Source organism: Dicentrarchus labrax, unplaced genomic scaffold (genome assembly GCF_905237075.1).
Source record: "Dicentrarchus labrax unplaced genomic scaffold, dlabrax2021, whole genome shotgun sequence".
Classification (NCBI taxonomy): domain Eukaryota; kingdom Metazoa; phylum Chordata; class Actinopteri; family Moronidae; genus Dicentrarchus; species Dicentrarchus labrax.
In genome coordinates, this window is record NW_026136711.1 from 16,503,455 (window position 1) to 16,523,437 (window position 19,983).

The window sequence follows — 19,983 nt, forward strand, 5'->3', positions numbered from 1 at the left end:
ACTAAAAAGATTGTGAGGAAGCTGGCAGGTCAGGCACGCTCTACAGCTTCTTGGGCCACTAACATCGGCAATGAGCATGGTCATGTTATTATGTCTGTGCTCACAGCAAGTGAGGGCTGGGGCCTGATGAAGATGGCAGAGGGTCTTGTGAGGCGATACAAGGATGCTGGGGTGCCACCCCCAGAGATTTTGTATGTGGACCGTGACTGCTGTGGGAACAGTCACCTCCACAAAATCTTTGGGGCATGGCCGGGGATGAGGATCCGGTTGGACGTCTGGCACTTTATGAGGAGGTTTGCCACAGGCTGCACAACGGATTCGCATGCTCTGTACTCCAGCTTCATGGCCCAACTCACCCGCTGTATCTTTGTCTGGGACAACAGTGACCTGCAGAGGCTCAGGGCAGCCAAGCGGGCGGAGCTGGAAGCAAGCCGCATTCGTCCCACGGAAGCAGATGTCACGCGTCACATCACAAAGATGGAGATGATGCTACACTGCAGAAGAACAGTCCGTGGATGCAGCGAGATGGAAGACATGCTCAAGCAGTTGATCGAGGCATATGATGGAGAGAAGGGCAGCAACACTCTTGGTGTGCCTCTGATCAACTCGGCAAGGATGGCAGAAATCTGGAAGGCCCAGCGCAAACACATCATCTGCCTCCAGGACCCTCCAGGTTTCCAGCTGTATTCACAGACTGGGACACTGAAGAAGGGTGGTCATGTGCTGCCAACATACCGCTGTGCCAGAGGTTCCACTTCCCTGGAGAATTTTCATTTACATATGAATAGATTCAGCCCAGGTAAAGTGCAACATTATTATTATTAATGACATTTTCATTTAAGTTGTAATGGAATCATATTTATATTTATTGATGAATTTGCATGCAGGGAATCACAATGCAAATATTTGATATTTTTCAGGAACCCTAGCAAGTGCCACCTTTTTTAAGGCCTATCTGGTCGATGGGCTTGCTAGGTGGAATGAAGACAGGACCATGACGGCAGAAGGGATACGAGGACCACACTCATACAGTGGCCTTCTTAGGCATGCTGCCAACCAGCTGTCAGAGGAGGTGCTTGGGAGAAAGCTGGTGGAGTACACAGCCCCGAGGACATACACCGGTTTGCATGTAGTGAATTATTTACAAAATATATTACTAAACACATTTTAGGCAGCTTCCTGTGATTCACTTACAATGCTTTTTTGTTTTTGTTTCAGGAGAGCTTATAGGTATTGAATACTTATACAGCCAAAACAACACTGCCATGGAGGACTACAAGTTGGCCCTCACAACACTGGAGACAGAGGATGTCAGTGTTGCAGAGGGGGAATCTCAGTTGGACTCATTTCAACTAGAAGATCCAACTGTTTCTGCACTTGAAACAGTATGGCCCCCACAGCTCTGCCCTCCATCACCTGCTCCCACAGCACTGCCTGCAACTCCTGTGTCAGTGTCAATGCAACTATCCCCCGTTGAACCATCACTGGTCACTATGTCGAGTGGTACGTTTTTATTGAATCGTTAAAAAGGTGCCAGTAATTGTGATTTATATTTAGACAGAAAATATCAATGTTACATGTTCTCTTTGTCTTTGCTTTCATTGGTTCTGATCCAGCTCATTGCCCTGTGGGAGTGTTTGTCAGAATTTGACAAATCCCGCACCAAATACCCTCCTCGCTACCAAGACACCATCCCCGAAGGTAGATTCAGGACCACCAAAACAATTGTTGCGCCTGGCATAGACAGCACAAAGCGGTACGTATGTTTGTTGAGAAAGCTTGAAAATGCTGCAGGCTATTACATTATTCCTTGTACTAATATGAATGCTGCCTAATACATTTGCAGATCCTTTGCTGGAGGGGAAGCCCTGCACACTGGCCTAACTGCAACCGTCTGTGAGGCACTTTTTGTGTTACTCTGTGAGGAGTACAGAGGACCCAGGCGGATTGATGGCAGTAGGCATGAGCGGTGGAGTCTCGTCACTAAAGCGTACCTCCACATTAAGGAGGTAATTTGCACAAAACATGGTGGTGAAGGACAAGACCACTATCCAGCTCCCAGTGATGAACAGTGCAACAATTGCTAGTTGGTGCGTTAATAAACACTTAACCTAGTGAGGAAAAAACCTAGTGTCTGTTATTTTCTACAAAAAAATAATGCTTGAAATATTTTTAGGTACTACAATTGGACAAAGAAACAGGAGAAGACAAGGTAACAAGGTATCTCTCCTCCCGAAGCCACAGTTGTGAGCCCAGAGAGCCTTCCCGTTGCAATTGAGAGGAAAGACCCTGTGTCCCTAACAGGAGTGTGGCAAATTCACTGTTCTGCCACATGAGAATGGCCATGTCATCATGTCTCTGCTTACAGCAAGGGATGGCTGGGACCTGACGGTGCCACCGTCAAATATCCTATTCGTGGGCCGTGACTGCTGTGGGAACTCTCACCTACACAAAATCTTTGGCTTCATGGTCCAACTCACCCGCTGCATCTTTGGGTGGGATGACAGTGACCTGCAGCGATGCTGTAGAACGGGCCTGACCCACCAGCTTCCTCACAATCTTCTTGGTTGAGTCCAAGTAGTAAGAGCTGCTGACACCAACTACCTGTCTTACCGTCTGACTAAGTCCAGCAGAGGAAAATTCAGATTTGCCACAGTCTGGATGTGGACAGAGAAGCTGCACACGCCAAAGCTTCCGGGGCATCCACAGAAACGGGGTGTCAAAAAAACTGCTCCAATGCTGCCACTTAAGTTCAGAGATGGCCGAGGTGGATGCCATCAAATTCTGTCCATCTCTTTGTGGTCCAGCTCAGGTTTAGTTAAGCTTGACCACCGGAACAGGGCCTTAGCAATCCAGCGCTGGTCAACATCTAGCAGGCTGGGGATGCAACCAGCGGGAAGGCAAATTCTTCTCTCTATTATACAGACATGAGAGAATGAAGGAATGCATGATTAACAAAGATATCTATCTTTTTTTAGAGAGCATACACATGGACAATTTAGGTGCACTACTGGTCAGCAGATTAAATATCCATCAGGAACCCTGTAAGTGTTAGTATGTTAAATACTTTGTTATAATTTTGTACTTTTTGAAGAAATGCCATGAGAAATTGTGGATAAAAAAAAAGACTAATTTCTTTTAAGAATATTAAAAAGTGACCGCTCTAAACTTAATTACAAAGAACAGCCACAATTGTCAAAATGGATAAAAAAGAAAATATGGAGGTGGACTGAGCAGGAACAGCTAAAAAAAAGGGACATCAAAATATTAAAACATCTACAACTCAGTGTTTCACAAAATCCTTTTTCTAGCTGCATACTTACACAGCTGAAACTTTTGCTCAGAGAAACAGCCACTTTACAGACAACTAGTCTGTACTATGCTGAGAATTGCCTTTCCCGATCAATAAAGAGCGCAGGGTGGCTGTAGGCACTGAGGATAGTTGTGGGTAAGTAGAAGCTTGTGAGGGGATGGAAGCTCGTGAAGAGGCTACATGTGATGAAGCTTGGGGTTTTTCTAGAGGTGGCAGCAAAGACTGTGGCTGTGAGGGTGACAGGTTGGCTCTGGCTCTTAACCTCGATGGCATAAGGGCCATCTGGTGAAAGAGCTCAGGACCACAGCCTTTTCTCTTTTTTGCTTCCTCTGAGTCAAAGAGGCTTGGACAGCCATAACCCCTCCTCCTAAATATAGGATGCATTCTGTATAGTTGGAAAAAAACAGAAACAACAGTTAGAATATGCTTAGTTTGGCGTCTTAGATTGCAAACACTTTGTATTGGCATAATTCTCACTCTTCTAGTCTACCTCAGTATGCCTGGATGTAGGATTTCCAATGTATACATCTAAAGAATATATTTTCAATTTGTACATATTTTATTCAGGTAACCTCTACCTTTTTCATTCTTAGTTACTAGTATATTGTCCAACAGTGTAGAGACAGCAAACTAACTATTTCCTTACATTGTCTGACTAATAACTTGTTTATTTTTTGCATAGGACAATAAAACTGTTTTATCCTTATATCCTGTACTGCCATCACATTATACTAGAATAAATGTAATGGGGTTGTGCAACATTAGTTTGCCATTTGTCTGTCTGTGAAGAAAAGTCAATGTTAACTGTGCATGACTTCCTATATAGCGTTAAGGAGGCTAACACGTGTTATCAGCAGCCTAAAATAAAAGTGTAACATTAGTTATATAGCAGCTAGGTGGTTAAGAATGAAGAATTGTAATTCACTAAGGTAATCCACATCTTTTCAATAATTAAAATGAGAAAACTAAAACTCACAGAACAGATAATACCACAGCAATGAAATCGTTGAAGATACAACAGACGAGGTCAATCGGAGCCATCACATACGTCAAAGCACTTGACGTTGGTTTCTGAGGGCAGCGGCTTCCGGTCATTCTTGGTAGTTCGGTCGATTGTGATTGGTCTAATTTTAGTAGTCGAGCTAAAGGTGATTGGTTTCCGCAATTCTTGGTAGTGAGACGGCCGCTGATTGGTTAATTGTTGGTAAAATTCCAACGCGACCCTCAAGGCTGGCTTCACTTCTTACCGACATTTTGAAAGTAAGTCAATCCTCTATTGTCTATAATCCTAATAAATTGTCGAACAACAAAATCACAGAATTAATCGATGAGGCCAGCTGACTCAAATGTTAACCACTTTAGCGGTGGGACTACAGTAGTTGTGTGTATAACAGGACTAAAGCCCTGCGTTCAGAGGTATACAGCCTGAGAGTCACGACCGAGAGAAAAGAGGCCCCATGGTGCGTCTTATCGGGCCAGTGGCGCAATGGATAACGCGTCTGACTACGGATCAGAAGATTCTAGGTTCGACTCCTGGCTGGCTCGTCTTTTGAATATAGTATAATATAGTTACAATAATTGTACAACATATCCCAGATTCCCTGAATGCTTCTGCTACTTCCTTTCGTGGCAGATCTCAGCATAGCTGAGCATAGGGAGGCCAGGCACAGACATGACTTCATTCCATACATAACGTTACTACTAATTTAACCCTTATGGACTATGAAACTACTGCATACCAATCACAGTCAGTAGGGTGATGAGGCAGATATCCTGTTTTAGAAGTTACCGAAGGTATTTGAACATACAATACAGTAGTCATTCAAGCCGTCTTGCTAAAAACCTTGGATGAAACCTGAGCATAGATGTGCCTGACAGTCAGAACAAAGGAGGACATTACGGTGGCTTTTCAATAGGGCCAGTGGCGCAATGGATAACGCGTCTGACTACGGATCAGAAGATTCTAGGTTCGACTCCTGGCTGGCTCGATCTTTTCTGTAACATTGGTAGAAGTGTAAGATTAGGACTCATGATCGCACAATTAGCTATTTTTTAGTTGTTTACTTGCTATCTTATAATTTAATACTTCCGTCTTCCTTTCACGACAGGTCAGGTTTGAAGAGTTGCGATTTGCATTGGAGAGACAAGTCAGGCACAGAAATGAAGGAGATTTTTTTTTAAATTATAGAATAGCAAGATACGGAAATCTACATTCTGAATTTTGTAGTTCTGAATATTTTAGCCTTAAGGATTATAAAACTATTGAATACCAACGCGTGCATATTAGTTAGACTAGCAGTCATACATTGTTTTCATAGGTCTATACACCATGTCAGAGAAATCATAAGCTAAGGAGGGTCAGATATTGTGTTATCATCATGTCATTGCAGTGTTTGGCTGAGAGACAGGGCTGAAATACGAGTGTTACCCTAAGTAAATTAGCCTTGCAGTCAAAAGTCCGCGTTGTAGCACAATATGGCTCCACGTATCGGGCCAGTGGCGCAATGGATAACGCGTCTGACTACGGATCAGAAGATTCTAGGTTCGACTCCTGGCTGGCTCGATCTTTTTCAACATGTTTGGACAGCATCCAACGATCTGCTTAATACTTACGTAACGTTGGCACATAATACCATGAAATGGCAACACCACCAGTTGTACTCTACGGGCAGGCCAGTGCTGTACACTGACAGCTAACCAAAAATACAATGTAAATTTAGTGATTAATGCATACTACTTGAAACAAATTAGTTATTCAGTTATGATAATATCTGTTTAATCTTGAATTCAATTAGTATTTATTGCATTTATCAGATTATAATTCTCATTTTAAGATATCATTTCTTGATAAAAAGTGTGCCCAAATAATAACAAATCTGTGAATGATTTAACTCACTAAACCAACTAACAGGGATTTTACTTTTATCATGCAAGTTTGAATACTGACAAATAGTTAAGTAATAGTTAACAAAACTGGATCCCATGCAGTCATACTATATTTAAGATTAAACAAATACACCTCTAGGTGGCGGCATCATCAAAAAACGAGGCCATAATGTCTTGAGAGTTACAGTACAGTTGGTCTCATTAAAATGCATTGCTGTCAATCCTTTCAAATGCAATTGCTTAACTCTTAATAATTTTGCATCTTTTCACTCAATTGAACTGTCACATAAAAAGCCTGATTTTGTTCTTGTGTTTAACGTTAACACAGTACAGACACTCAGTACAGATTTAACCTAGGGATAATTATTCCAAAAGTTGAAATTAAAATGATTTAATTGTTTGAAGCTCCATTACTCGAATATTGGAATGCCACAGTGGCAGTTACGGTTCCTCTATATTGTTCAGATACTGTTCCACTGAATCGTAGTGAATCATAGCCTATCACGCTGGCAGAAAAGTTACTCATTACAGCAGATACAAAGTTTCTACATTTTAAATAGACCTCCAAAGTGATCAAACTCATTCCAAACCAAAAGCTATTTTTAGGACTTTGCACACAAACAGACACACAAACATTTTTCTCATCCCTTTCTATGGTTGCTAAGGCCTTCAAAACACTGTACTGTCTTGATGTGTTCTCCCCAGACTCACAAATTTGTTCTCACACTCTCCCCACTGCTCAGTTTAAATCCATCTGATGCCTGTTGTCCCCCTGGGAATGCTGCTGGGACGGAGGTGGGCGTGGGGATTTCTCAGGTGACAAACACAAAGTACCAGGAGCTGTAAGGGGGCACAACACTCAAGTGTATGAGGGTCTGCATGAAGGACATGGCTGCAACACTGCTGGCTGTGATGCTCATGATCCCTTACATATGCGAGGGAGGTGAGACGTCTTTTTTATGATACAGCATGACTGATATTTCAAGATAAAATGCAACCTCTCAGTTTCTGTGTCACCTGTTTATTCGATAGCACTGCTGAGAAAATCCACAGCGATGGACTTCCTACAGAAAGTAAGAGAGAAGCGAGCATCAGAGTGTTTTCCTGGAGGCTGCAGCACAGAGGTCAGCGAGGCTGGAGAACTGATAGAGGCGGATGTAGGATACGTAAGTTCTCTGGCAGTTGTACTTTGTTTCACATTAGATGGCAAACATGTACGCAGTTTGAGTTTACTCAAGCACTGTACTTAAGTACAGTTTTAAGGTACTTGCGCTTTACTTGAGTTTTTCCATTTTGTGCTACTTTATATTTGAGTATTTATATGGTATATTTCAGAGGGAAGTATATACTTTTTACTCCACTAAATGTATTTGATAGTAGTTTTATAGATTCAGATTAATACAAAAAGAAATAATATTCAACAACAATTAACTAATACATGAGATTAAGCTACCCGGCAGTTTATAAAGTAGTTCAAATTAGTCCTTTTACAATCTGCAACATTAATGATGTGACATTAATGCATCAATAAATATAATCCAATAATATAATGCATTATTATGATGATATTTTGATGATTTTTCTTCAGTAAAAGATCTGAATACCTCTTCCAACACTGCATGCATCTACATCCTACAGATGTTTGTTACCAGCTGTGTTGGAAGCATATGTCTGGATCTTTCTTATTTTATCGTATATTCAAGATTAAAAACCTGGAATTGCTACACTGATATTGGATATTCTCATCATTTTGGGTTAGGCAGTCAGAGTAGTTTGTATAGAAGGCAGCATCATCGGCATCTTTATTGTGACGCCATCAAATGTCGAAATGTCAAGATGAATAATTTGACATTAAGTTAGTCTTTCATTAGTTTTTAGATTTGAGGGAAACAAAATCATGTTGACAAATTATGTCTTAATGTACTTCATTACATACTTCATTTTATTTCTATTAATTTATCATGTCTCAGTATTCCCTTTTAATCTAATTAATCGACTTAATTCAAGCACAAAACACAGTAAAAAAAAAAGACATTTGAAACTACAAGTTTGACTATTTTAAAATGTATGCAGACTTTAAATCCTCACACAGAATTCCCCTCTGCAAGTGTAAATGTCAGTAAGACGACGTCAACAGGAAGGTTTCAATTAAAAGTGGGCCATCACTCTGTTTGGGCAGCTGGGTCTCTGCACAGAGGGAGATTCTATCTACATGAAACTAAACATCATGAATAAAGACCATGTCCAGAACCTGGGCTCTGGAGGGGAGAAGCACTCCTCTGTTCGACAGGGATAAGGTGAAACTAAATCAAGCAAGTCACTGAGGCGTTTACCATTACTGTGCTCCTACATACCAGGCCTGCAATCTGAAGACAGAGTGAGAGCAGGCCATTAACATCGACTTTGTTACTTAGTGCACCTGCTGCAAATATCAGATGACCAGCATGAAAGCCAGCAGAGAGGTGGAATGTGATCAACTAGGATTTCTGTAATGTTGTCAGACATTTAGGTACATGTTGTTTCTTTGACTTGCATAAAGCTGTGCCATAAACCTTTTTCAATAGAGACCTTCGCTGAAAAGCACGCCTCATGGGTACTATTAGCAATCAGAGTTAGTACTGTTGTTGTATTATGTATTATGTACATTTTTGAATAAATATAAGAACTTATTTATAGGAGGAGAGAGCCAGCCTGCTGTATAATGGAGGTGCTGCTCAGAAAGAAAAAAACCATGTAAGTTGTAATAGTTTGGTGATGGTCATTCTGTTGTTTTTAAATTTAAAAAAAGTTTTGTTTTTATTAATAAAACCATCACAACATAGCCTAAAAACACTTTTATCTTGTAGCAGAGCCCTGGAGGAGGACCTGTGGTGGATGAAGGATCTGGGATGTAGCAAGAGGGAGAGACGACAACGTCGTTGTTGGGTCAAGGCAACTTGGAATACATTATAAATATAAAATATAAAGTATAATCACCAAGATGAACTGCAACATTTGAACAAAAGATTTTTTCAATGAAGATGATTTGTTTCAAGGCTTAATTTGCATGCATAATTTCCTTTCTTTTAAGTTAAATATAATACAGTTCATATAAGAGCAGTGATAAAGGATGTTTTTTATCTGTTACCTCCAGTTGTTATTGTTTAGCACTTGGTACTGTTAATTGTTACAACTCAGTAACTGTGACTTGTTAGTGAGTCTGTTAGAAAATAGAACAGTTTCAATATATATGTAATCAGAAATTAAGGTTTATTTTCTAATAGTTATAATAGTAAAAGTACATCAATATTAGATTCATTGTGTAGTATAGCTTGAATTTAAATACATAGTATATATATATTATGTACATGTTACATGCAAAGGGAGCTTTAAGTGAACATTTTAATAAATGTATATTATATGCATGTTTGTTCATTTTGTCTCATGTTGTAGTAAATGGATACATATTGGTGACACACTAAAGGTAAACTACTGTAGTAAGATGTCGGGCCACCATGAGCCACCAGAGCAGCTTCGATGCTCTTAGATTCTCTAAATCTATAATCTACTGGAGGGATGAACGGAATTCTTACAAAATATATTCTCTCATTTGGTGTTTTGATGAAGTTGCTGTCCACATCAAACTGACATCAGACAGGATCACATTCTGAGTAAAGATAAATGCCAGATAAAGCGTCTTAAAGTGTACCCAGGCTGCTGTCTCTTTGCTGTTGCTTTCAAGTGCTCCAAAACACAACTCATTGTAATCTTTTTGCAATGTAATGACAACAACCCACTGACTGGCATGATGCACAGCTCATGTAGCCTGCAGCATCTAACTCATATTTGTGAACTTCTGTAAAACAAAGAATGTCATTGTCCTAGTTTCTATTTATAAGCCTGTAAAGAGGTCTGCACACAATCAGCAAAGAGACAGCAATTTTGCTTCCTTCTCCCAACTATTCCAACATCTGAAGAACTTAATCTACAGAAAGACTGTTTAATCCATGTGGATTATTTCGAATAACGACGTCCTGCCAGTCAGGTTTTATATCAGTTGAAGTTGTGAAATACATGTAGTAGGACTAATTCTACTAATATTCCACACTATAAATATACAAGTTCTCGTTCCCACATGTCACATGCTGATCACGGGCTTGTTGATCGCTTTCTCCTCGCATATCTGCTGGACAGATGACCAGCGGAATGAATGAAGGGTGAAAATACACACATTGGAGGCCTTATTCTTCTTCAATTCTAATGATTACAGTAACATTTTGCCATATTTTTAAGTATGAGCTCAATTTAATGTTATAATCTAATGCTATGCGTTAATAATTGTAGCTATGCACAGAGGGCAAAAGGCTGCTGCCCCTTTAATGTTGCATTCATGGGCTCATCGTAAATTCTCACTTTTACACTTCAAGTAATGCGTACGAGCTTTCTAATCTAACGTTAGTAACAAAATGTACCACTAATATGAGTCCGTTTTTGGATGTTATTTTATGTATTTGTATCTGGAAAGCAAGTAGCATACGGTAACTTTGTGCATTATTACACAGTGAATAAGGAATACACGACGGCGAATAGGGAATACATAGAAATAAATTGGCTTTGTAATTTAGGTTTTATATATAAGTTATTCTTAATGTTATTCTATAGGCTGAATTGTCGTGATATCAATTACCACATCATTGTATATCGAATAATAAATTAGATTTTTTTCCCCTGGTTTTATTAATAAATCAATTATCTGTAGTTTGCATACGTATTACAACTCCTATTTCCGACAGTACCGAAAGGCACCATAACAACCGACAGCACTAACTGTTACGACTTGACGCTGTAGCTTTAGCTTACAGACAAGAAACAGCGGCGGTGTCTTTCAAAGAAATCATTTCACAATGTAAGTCTGTTGTATTTCTACCAAAAGTTTTTAAAACTCAAATGTTACTCGGTGAAACTTGCCTAACATACCGGCCTTCCGGGTTAGTTTGGTGTCAGGATCACAGGACAAAAAAAAAGCAACGCCCAAAACTTTAATGCTAGCAATGCAACAAGTGCTAGGACGCTGCTTGTCGGGATTTTACGTTAGCTAAGCTAGTTAGCTGTCGCAGCATTACATTAGAGCGTGGTAACTTTAACCAACACAACCTGTGTCACTGTTGCTTTGTTAGTTAAGTGGACAATTAACGGAAAACATATGGTAGGCTTGTATAACGTCAACAGCTGCGTAAATACGAACTAACTAACTGAGCTTATTGCTAACGCAGTTCCTCCGTCTATGGTCACAAGTTAGCTTTTTCTCCGGGTTTTCTGTTTGTTTACCTAGCGACTGCCTACGTGTGTGTGTGTGTGTGTGTGTGTGTGTGTGTGTGTATACAGTTAAAAACAAACTGTTAGTAGTTTTATAATGGCTATTAATAATGCAACTGTAATTGGAAAATCAGTACAATTAGAGCAAAGTGCAAGTAGTGGTAACGTGTTATTTTTAAAACAGGAAATGGATTGATGGCTAACCTAATTTTATAGATATTTATAGATCATTCAAGTGTTGTAGCTAACCAGATCTCTTGTTTTCTATTTTTTTCCATTAACCTCCACCATCCCAGCATCTATTCCCACCACACCCCTACCACCACCATACACAGGAAGTCTGTCTAAATAAGAATGAGTGCAAACCAAAAACGTCAATGTTGTGTGGGTGACCTTAATAATCCTCGCTGAAGATAGTTCCAGGTATAAAATAGGAAGGAATAAAGAGGAATTGTACCCACTTTTTTGGTGATAAGTCAAGGGGAGTTTTTCAAAGCAAACTATTTCTCTTACAGTCAAACCTGCAACCCTGCAAGTCCCTTCTCCTATACACTGAATGATGTTTTACATAATTCAATAATGAACAATATTCCAGTAAACAGGACTGTCATTCATTATGCATTTTGTGTAAAGTCAAAATGTTTCAGTAACGGTTCAGTATAATGCACAATTTAGTCAGAGTTCACAATACATGGCACATGACCTCAACCACCTTATTTTGTATGTGTTCACTTCCCCAATGCAGGAGAGAATAGACAAATTAATATATTGGATTTTTTTCAGCTGGGAGTTCTAAACAAGTAATGATTGATACAGTACATAAGACAATAATGGACAAAGGTTATGTATATTAATTTCTGCATTGCTCCTTTACTTCAGGAAGACTTTGTGCCATTTAGTCACAGGTTGGATGTTACGGTGTGGAGAATGGATGTATGACATGGGTCAAGCATGAAGCCATTTGGACCCCCCTCATTATGCATTTTCACAAACAAATAAATAACAAAGTGAAACCAACTCCTGTAATACAAGTTTTCATGCAATTGCTGTGACTTTGGACTGTCAGTTTTACATCTATAAACTGCTGTTACGTCAAGAATCTGCTAACACTGGCACTGATTGAGAGGCTAGACGAAGCGACTCTCCAGGCTTATGTGCACACACGCATCCATGGACAATTACACATGCGCATATGCAATACACACACACACACACACACACCCCCATCCCACGCCTTCGACGCTTTTTACCCTCAGTGCGACAAGCGGGGTTCCGCTGGCTGCGCCGTGGCTGCCTGTCTGCGCTGGTACGCCTCCACCCCCGTTTCCCACTTCCCCCGTTGCAAGTTGTTTTGAGTTTTTATGTTGTAAAGTGTGCTCATATGTGCTTATGTTGCTGAGGTTTTTTTCCCAGTCCCACACTGTACTCCCCTACAGGAGCAGAGTCTGGGAGCTGCTTTTTTTCCCTCCTCCCCTCTCCTCTTGTTTCTCCCCCTTTTTCCTCCCCCCCTACAAGTAATTTCCCCACGGGGATTATTAAAGTATTTCTGATTCTGATTCTGCTAACAATAATCACTGGAACCAAAGTTAGTAGGCCTGTCACACAGCAGACATTTTGACGTCAGTAAAGGAAAAGCATGGGCGTAATTATTGATAACAAATGAATGCTGTAATTATTTATGTGGGCCAGTTAAAGGCCTCCGTTATTGTGCAAGCTGGCTCACCTGGCATGAGTCACTGGGGCACTTACTGGAATGGAGTCATGTCAATTACACCTAGGTTTTTTCGTGCTATGACAGATTTGTTATGTAAAAGGTAAATATGGTCAGCATTCAAGAATTGAAATTCTACAGAAACAGTCTGAGTTTAATAAAAACATTTAAGTAACATAGTGACGTTGGAGCAAAAGTGAATTAGACACCATTTTGTGTGTTTCTGATTTTAGATTGGTATCACCTGTTATGTTAAAATAAAATGATTAATAGAAATGGAAAATCATTTGCAAACAATATCTCCAGTGGATATGAAATACTCAAAAACAGAAAATTAAACTTCAGGCTGTAAACTTGAACTTGTATTTATTTCATTGGGTCTGGAGTTGTGTTTGGAAGGATTTACATCATGGATTATTTCTCTTTAGGAAATGAAGTTTGTTAGGTTTTCTAGCATCAGTGCCATTACTGTGTTGTCATTCTGTAAAACTGGAATGTAAGTGAGTTGTTGTATCTGTATTTACACTTAGTAAGGGAGGCATCAGCTCTGACATGCTGACAGAAGTTTGTATACACTCTGGCTGTCTGTGATGTTTAAACTTGGCCGCTCTGCTCTGTGTTAAGTAACAGCCAGGGTGCAGAATCAATCGTCTGTTGGTTTAGGTTTTTAAAATAGGTTTGTTTGTTGACTTTATGCAATAGTATTCATCAGGATATCCTCCTGATGTACAAGCCTTGGGTTTGTAAATGTGCAGGAATTTTGGAGAGAGTGGAGGAAGTGGATGGTTAGAATATACGGAAACGCGTCCTTTGTTACTCCTGCTTCCTCATCCATCATCACGCACTGGTATGTTTTGCAAACAAAGATATAGTATGTCTAAAATCAGCATATTTACTTATTGGTGTAATCTTGAAACTAAGAAGGGTAATTGGGTGGTTTTTGGGGTTTGGGTCCATCAACTAGTGTTGTCATTTATGAGCAGGATTATATCAGGTTATATCACACTTGATAACATGGAGCTTTTGAAAATGTAAATGACAGTTGTCAGGGCATAAAACCAATGATCCGCTGATAGAAACTAAATCAAGACTCAACAGTCTAACAGTGGCATAGTTGTCAGTGCTGAAATTATTTTTTTTATATATCGAATAGTAACCTTAAAATAGAAAGTCAAAATGAATCCTAACACGCCTGCTGTCAGTGTCCTGTCTAGAAGACCGGTGTAGTTTAGTGGATGAGTCAGTGTGTCAGCCTCATGTTAGAGTTGATGCCCAGCTGGCCTAGTCTGCAGTTAAATGTAAAGAAGTCAGTTTGCACTTGTCACCGTCATATTCTATGGCCTTTTTTTTTTAGCTCTCACTGTTCCAAACCTTCATTTAAAATCAATCCGATATTTGAATTTCATGAGCACATGTTCATCAAAAGGGCATATTAAAGCCAGTGCTCGTTCTGCACTAGCAATTTGATGTGGAGCTTTGTTTGTTAGTAAGGGTGATGTGGGATGTTTTGAACGGAGTGAATGATTTTTTTGTTTGGGGGGGAGGGGGGAGTTTGCAATTCAGTATGTATGGGTGTGCCTGCTTGCTGTGCGCGCTAATTGTTTTTCATGTTGGGGACAAGGAGGCTTCCATTTCCAACTGTATTGGCTATCTTTAACTGTAAATACATGCTGTAAACTGCCACCCTGGTCTCTTTTACTGAGGCATAATAAATCCTGTATAATCCCTACAGTTTGACGCAAACACCTTTAACTCATCCTCCCAATTTCAGTGTGTCTTAGTAGATTAGTGTGGTCATTGCAGAGCAATGCTGTCTCAGGTCAGAGGGTGGCAGTAGCTACACTGTAAAAAGGGTTGCAGGGACAGGAATCCATATCCAATCTAGAAATAAAATATGAGTGCAATATCAGTATTTAAATACAACTAATAACTCACATTTTCCACTCCCCAAATTTAACAGATAAGTATTCCCTGCTACAATAGGTCATGTTACTTATATGAATACTCAGTCTAATAGTTTACTATATCAGTTAGAGATTTTCCACACAAGTTTTGGTGTACATGACCAGTGAGTCTTGGATGATTACTCTGATTTAGCTCATAATTATCATGAAATTGCTTGGGCCTCCTCATAACCTCCCCTCAAATTAGAGGTTGTGCTGCTGACATTTACCTCAAGATGTCTTTTTACGGGGCGCCCTGGTATCTCATCTGGCAGAGCTGGCGCCCCATGCACCACAGCTGAGTCCATTTCTGCAGCGGTCATAGGTTCAACTCCAACCTGTGGCCCTTTGTTGCGTGTCATCCCCTCTCATCCATTTCGAGCCCTGCTTACCGAAGGCTAATATGTACTTAATTTTCTTCATTTCACTAGGTCAGCCATCGGTCCAGAAGGTTCTGGTGCAGCACCAGGCAACAGGCGCCTGCAGCAGACCCAGGCCCAGGTGGATGAGGTATGATATGTTTTTGATTGCCTACTAGCTTACAAAATTCAGTGAAAGCCCCAAAATTTGATTTTCTCACTGGCTGATGTTGATGATAATCCCCCAAAAATACATTTAATATAATTTCAATTGATCTATGCCCTTCCATTACGAATACAGAAGTTCTTTAATTTCTTTTTTTTTTTAAAGAACGCTCCAGCATAAGAGACTATTATTTGTATACCCTCTTTCAAATTCAGGCAATTATACCGAGTCTACCTTTCCTACTGTGCTTCATTTCACCTAGCACAGCCTTATAATTGAACTGCAGCCTCTCTCTCTCTCTCTCTCTCTCTCTCTCTCTCTCTCTCTCTCTCTCTCTCTCTCTCTCTCTCTCTCTTCAGCCACTCTGTGTGACTCCGTTCTTCCTTGACGTCTGTCTCGAGCAGAGACTTGCATAACCCTTGGCAACAGTGTCATGAATCACCACAATGCTGTACCTCCACATGTCATTTCACATGCCAGAGAACATTCGGTGAAGGCAGTTTCTTCTCCAGATTTGAAAAATTATATTCAAAACCATGTCAGGGAGGCCACCAGCAAAACATGGCTGCCAACTCACGCTCCTCCTCCTCATTCTAATCCCCTTAACTGTTCAACCTCTCTCTTTCTGAGTTGCCTCCTTGTTGTTAGCCCCTCCTACACAACTTTAACCTAAGCATGTCACACAAAGCCTCTGATTGGCTGTCAGAAGTTTATATAATCACTGTCTCCATGGTTATGTAAGGTCTGCATGGGCCTACACACTCCACTCCACCCTGCTGCTCTGTCTAAGAGGAGGGGCAATAGTGGGGTTTGTGGATCAGTGGAACATATGGGTTATGTGTATGCTGTGATACTGCAGGTACGCACATGCACTCCTGTCAGTGAACTCAGTTAAGCAGACATGTGTGTACGCGTGTCGTGGTTTTGTTAAGTGACATCATTGGAGATGACTCTCTGACACTTAAAGCATTGATGTCTTGATCATTGCATTGTGTATGTACATTATATGAGTACATTTCCAGTCTTTCTCTCTGTGCTATATTAATTCTTAAATAACAATTCCAGGTACTTTCAGTACACTGAGGGGAAAAACATTTTAAAAAGTAATGACATTAAGTGTTTTATTCTTGTCTGTGTGTGTGTGTGTGTGTGTGTCTGTGTGTGTGTGTGTGTGTCTGTCTGTGTGTGTGTGTGTCTGTGTGTGTGTGTGTGTGTCTGTGTGTGTGTAGGTGGTGGATATTATGCGTGTTAATGTGGACAAAGTGCTGGAGCGTGACCAGAAGCTGTCTGAACTGGATGACCGGGCAGACGCACTGCAGGCTGGAGCCTCCCAGTTCGAGACCAGTGCTGCCAAGCTGAAAAGGAAGTACTGGTGGAAGAACTGCAAGGTGCCTAAACACAGTTTGGTCCAAAGAACCATGCCCCTTTCCCCACTGTCAATTTAAATAACTCTAACTGCCCTTTAATGGCTTCAATGGCATTTCATGTTCATGTGTTTAACTACACAACTACATATACCACTTATAATAGTGAAGTGAAACAAAAAAACTGAGTCTTACAAATGACTTGGTTAATATCAAGATCAAGGTTAATTTATTTGTCATTTAACACCACACAGTGGCACAATGAAATGTAGAATAAAATAAAATAAAATGAATATAAATAGAAAACCTAACCTAACCTAAACAAACCTAATTCCAGTTGATTTGTGTGACACTTAATTTGCTGTACCTTTTCTGACTTGCAGATGTGGGCCATCCTGATAGCTGTCATAGTGATCATCATCATCATCATTATTAGTGAGTATCAAATCTGTGTTCTCTGTCTCTATGATTTTCAATCAGTTAATGCTCATAACCCTTAATATAAAGTGTAAGCATGTCCATATAATTACAGAGATTTCATTTTGTCTGAATTGGATTGTGAGTTATAGCATTTACCAATATACTATACTTTTACTAATAAAAAATTAGTTTATATAAATCTTTAACCCAAAAAATCCCCGCCTACTTATTCACAGTTTGGAGTTATTCGTAAAACAGCAGCAAGAGGAGGAGGAGGAGGAGTGGAGGAAACAGTGAAGAGGAGGAGAGGAGCAACGTGCACAATTAATGTCTCAGAGGAAGATGTCACATGATTACTGGCTACTGAGCTCCACAATATTTTTCCCCTTTTGCATTGGGGGTCTTCATTCCTTGTCCTGGTTTGCGGTGTGTGTGCGTGTTTGCACATATGCTTGAGTAAAAGATTGTTATAATACCAGAGTTTTACCTGCATAACTACTCCATACCATACATTACTACACATGTATTTGAGTGCCATACCAATTGCCAAAGAAAACAGAAACCATACAGTACATACAGAAACGAGTTGATCATTAAAATCAAAATCAACTAAAACCTATAGAAACTATTAATACATCAGCTTCGACTGTATGACAAAGCACACACACACACACACACACACACACACACACACTCACTCCAACCTCAGGATTAGAATTGAAGAATATTGTTGTAAACTCTCCTCAACTTATATTTACTTTTTTTTATGTTTTATTCATAGCCATTGATTTTGTGTGCCAGGCAAAGAGAAGTGCCTTTGAAGATATGCTGTTCTGTGTTAGTTTAGATTGTAACAGTAACCCTGCATATCATTGAGAGATACGCCTTTCCAACATTTCTACTTTTCAGACTCTACCGCCAATATTTAGAATTTTCTCCTCATTTTAAAAAAAAAAAACATTCCTGGTCTGTAATGTTATGGTTACAGTTGAGCAGGGAATGATGAGATCCAATGCCTTATTTTATTTGTGCACATTAAGTTCTCTGCGTAAGACCTGTGATTTTGGATTGAATAAAGAGGAATTTCATTGGTCACCAGACAACAAAAAGCTAACCAGTAACACACTGTTGAACCACCTGATGATACTGTGCCTGTCCTTGTTCATCTTCCCTTTAGATGCGACTTGGTTACAGTAAAAACTAGTGTGAGCTTGTGTTTAGATAAGTGCCTATATGCTACGACCAACAGCCTCACAGCTAGCCAAGACTAGAAATAGCTACAAAGTAATGGAAAAAAAGTGCTACACTGGGTTAGAAATGGTGAATTGTCTCAAAGATGTGCCAGAAAGTTTGCTTTTGTGAAACATTCAAATACAACAAAGTAAGAAAGTAGTAGCAGACAGATGCCTTAATAGGTTTCTCCAATGGAGAACAGCCAAACATACAGCCACACCTTGATATACCAGCCAGTAAAAGAGTTGTGCCTTCTGAATGCTCTCAAACAAATACTGTGCTCCTTTGCTGATTCAGCTGAGCTTATTAGTCTTTAATGAAGTCTTCTTTTTGTCACACTGGCATTTATCCCATCTGATCAATGCAAAGTACTTCTTGTGTGATATTTTACTTATTCTTCTAACAATAGCTTTCTTTTGCAATCTATTATGTAGAACTAACCTTAAGGAAACTGTATAGTATCTTGTGTTGAGGTGCTCGCTGCTGCGGAGCATTGTGTGTTTGAGTTAAGAGAAAAACTTTGTTGGGCAATGTCAGTGTGATATATCCCATACCAACACTGGATGATTGTTGCTTCCATCCTATTAAAATAAATGGATTTTAATGAGACAAACAATTGGGGATTACTTTCTACATTCATTTAGCTCCATGTTTAATTTGATTGCTGCAAGTAGAACTCTTGATCTCATTTTTTTTGGTAGTTTAAGCAGTTATTTGGCCTTCACAGTACATGCAATATACTGTGGTCATTGAAATTAACACTAACAGTCTGTGCTCTTTAGACGATTTGTAATGTATAGCCAAACTGTACCCAGTAAGGAAATTGTGTAATATATTCAAAGACCTGAAAATGCTTTTAGAGACCAGACTTATCACAGATGCATGGAATTGTCATCATCCTCCCGTCTACACCAGAAATTTGAGACTCTTAGCTTTCAAACCTTGCTCATGTCTGCCTACTGGGAATGCATTTGGAAATAAGTGCAATTCTACTCTTTAACCCTAAATGCCTTTTGCTTGAATAAAACTGATTTAACTTAAATGGCAATGCCTCATCTGAGTGTTTCTTTTTTATAATAAATGTCAAGGATGAGTCTTTAAAAGCAGCTGAAGAACTTTCTGCCTCACAGCTCGTCTTGATCCAGCATGGCTTCATTGTCCTCAGTTCCTAGGTTGGGGTCATATAGCTATACTTTCTCACTAATTCAATCATTGAAAGAGCCAGTGCCATCCACGACTGTCACCTAACACCAGAGCTACTGTCACCTATAGTTTCGACATTCACTCCAATGT

General features: G+C 39.8%; 1 protein-coding gene, 3 long non-coding RNA genes and 3 other non-coding genes across 7 annotated transcripts; 6 read left to right on the top strand and 1 right to left on the bottom strand.

Annotated features, from left to right (window-relative positions):
* Positions 1–711: 711 nt before the first annotated feature.
* Positions 712–2,256, top strand: LOC127371209 (uncharacterized). The gene is made up of 6 exons (XR_007886370.1): positions 712–799; positions 921–1,129; positions 1,219–1,503; positions 1,617–1,756; positions 1,847–2,009; positions 2,177–2,256. It is a non-coding gene; the product is annotated as an uncharacterized LOC127371209 (long non-coding RNA).
* A 442-nt stretch (positions 2,257–2,698) lies between these two features.
* Positions 2,699–4,350, bottom strand: LOC127371212 (uncharacterized). Its single transcript, XR_007886372.1, has 3 exons — positions 4,290–4,350; positions 3,324–3,698; positions 2,699–2,914 (listed from the first exon to the last, which is right to left on the bottom strand). It is a non-coding gene; the product is annotated as an uncharacterized LOC127371212 (long non-coding RNA).
* Positions 4,351–4,485: 135 nt separating this feature from the next.
* LOC127371207 (uncharacterized) lies at positions 4,486–9,603 on the top strand. The gene is made up of 5 exons (XR_007886368.1): positions 4,486–4,573; positions 6,943–7,142; positions 7,232–7,365; positions 8,876–8,932; positions 9,046–9,603. It is a non-coding gene; the product is annotated as an uncharacterized LOC127371207 (long non-coding RNA).
* trnar-acg (transfer RNA arginine (anticodon ACG)) lies at positions 4,786–4,858 on the top strand. Its single transcript has one exon. It is a non-coding gene; the product is annotated as a tRNA-Arg (tRNA).
* On the top strand, positions 5,229–5,301 carry trnar-acg (transfer RNA arginine (anticodon ACG)). Its single transcript has one exon. It is a non-coding gene; the product is annotated as a tRNA-Arg (tRNA).
* trnar-acg (transfer RNA arginine (anticodon ACG)) lies at positions 5,804–5,876 on the top strand. The gene has a single exon. It is a non-coding gene; the product is annotated as a tRNA-Arg (tRNA).
* Positions 9,604–10,973: 1,370 nt separating the features above from the next.
* Positions 10,974–19,732, top strand: vamp3 (vesicle-associated membrane protein 3 (cellubrevin)). Its single transcript, XM_051413901.1, has 5 exons — positions 10,974–11,084; positions 15,580–15,658; positions 16,903–17,061; positions 17,421–17,472; positions 17,694–19,732. Coding segments are annotated over exons 1-5 (309 nt in total). The 5' UTR covers positions 10,974–11,082; the 3' UTR covers positions 17,711–19,732.
* Positions 19,733–19,983: the final 251 nt, after the last annotated feature.

Bases quoted from the DNA above. Each gene is read 5' to 3' on its own strand.
- vamp3 (XM_051413901.1), top strand. The intron at 15,659-16,902 runs GTATGATATGTT...GTGTGTGTGTAG, and splicing joins CCCAGGCCCAGGTGGATGAG to GTGGTGGATATTATGCGTGT. The intron at 17,062-17,420 runs GTGCCTAAACAC...TCTGACTTGCAG, and splicing joins ACTGGTGGAAGAACTGCAAG to ATGTGGGCCATCCTGATAGC.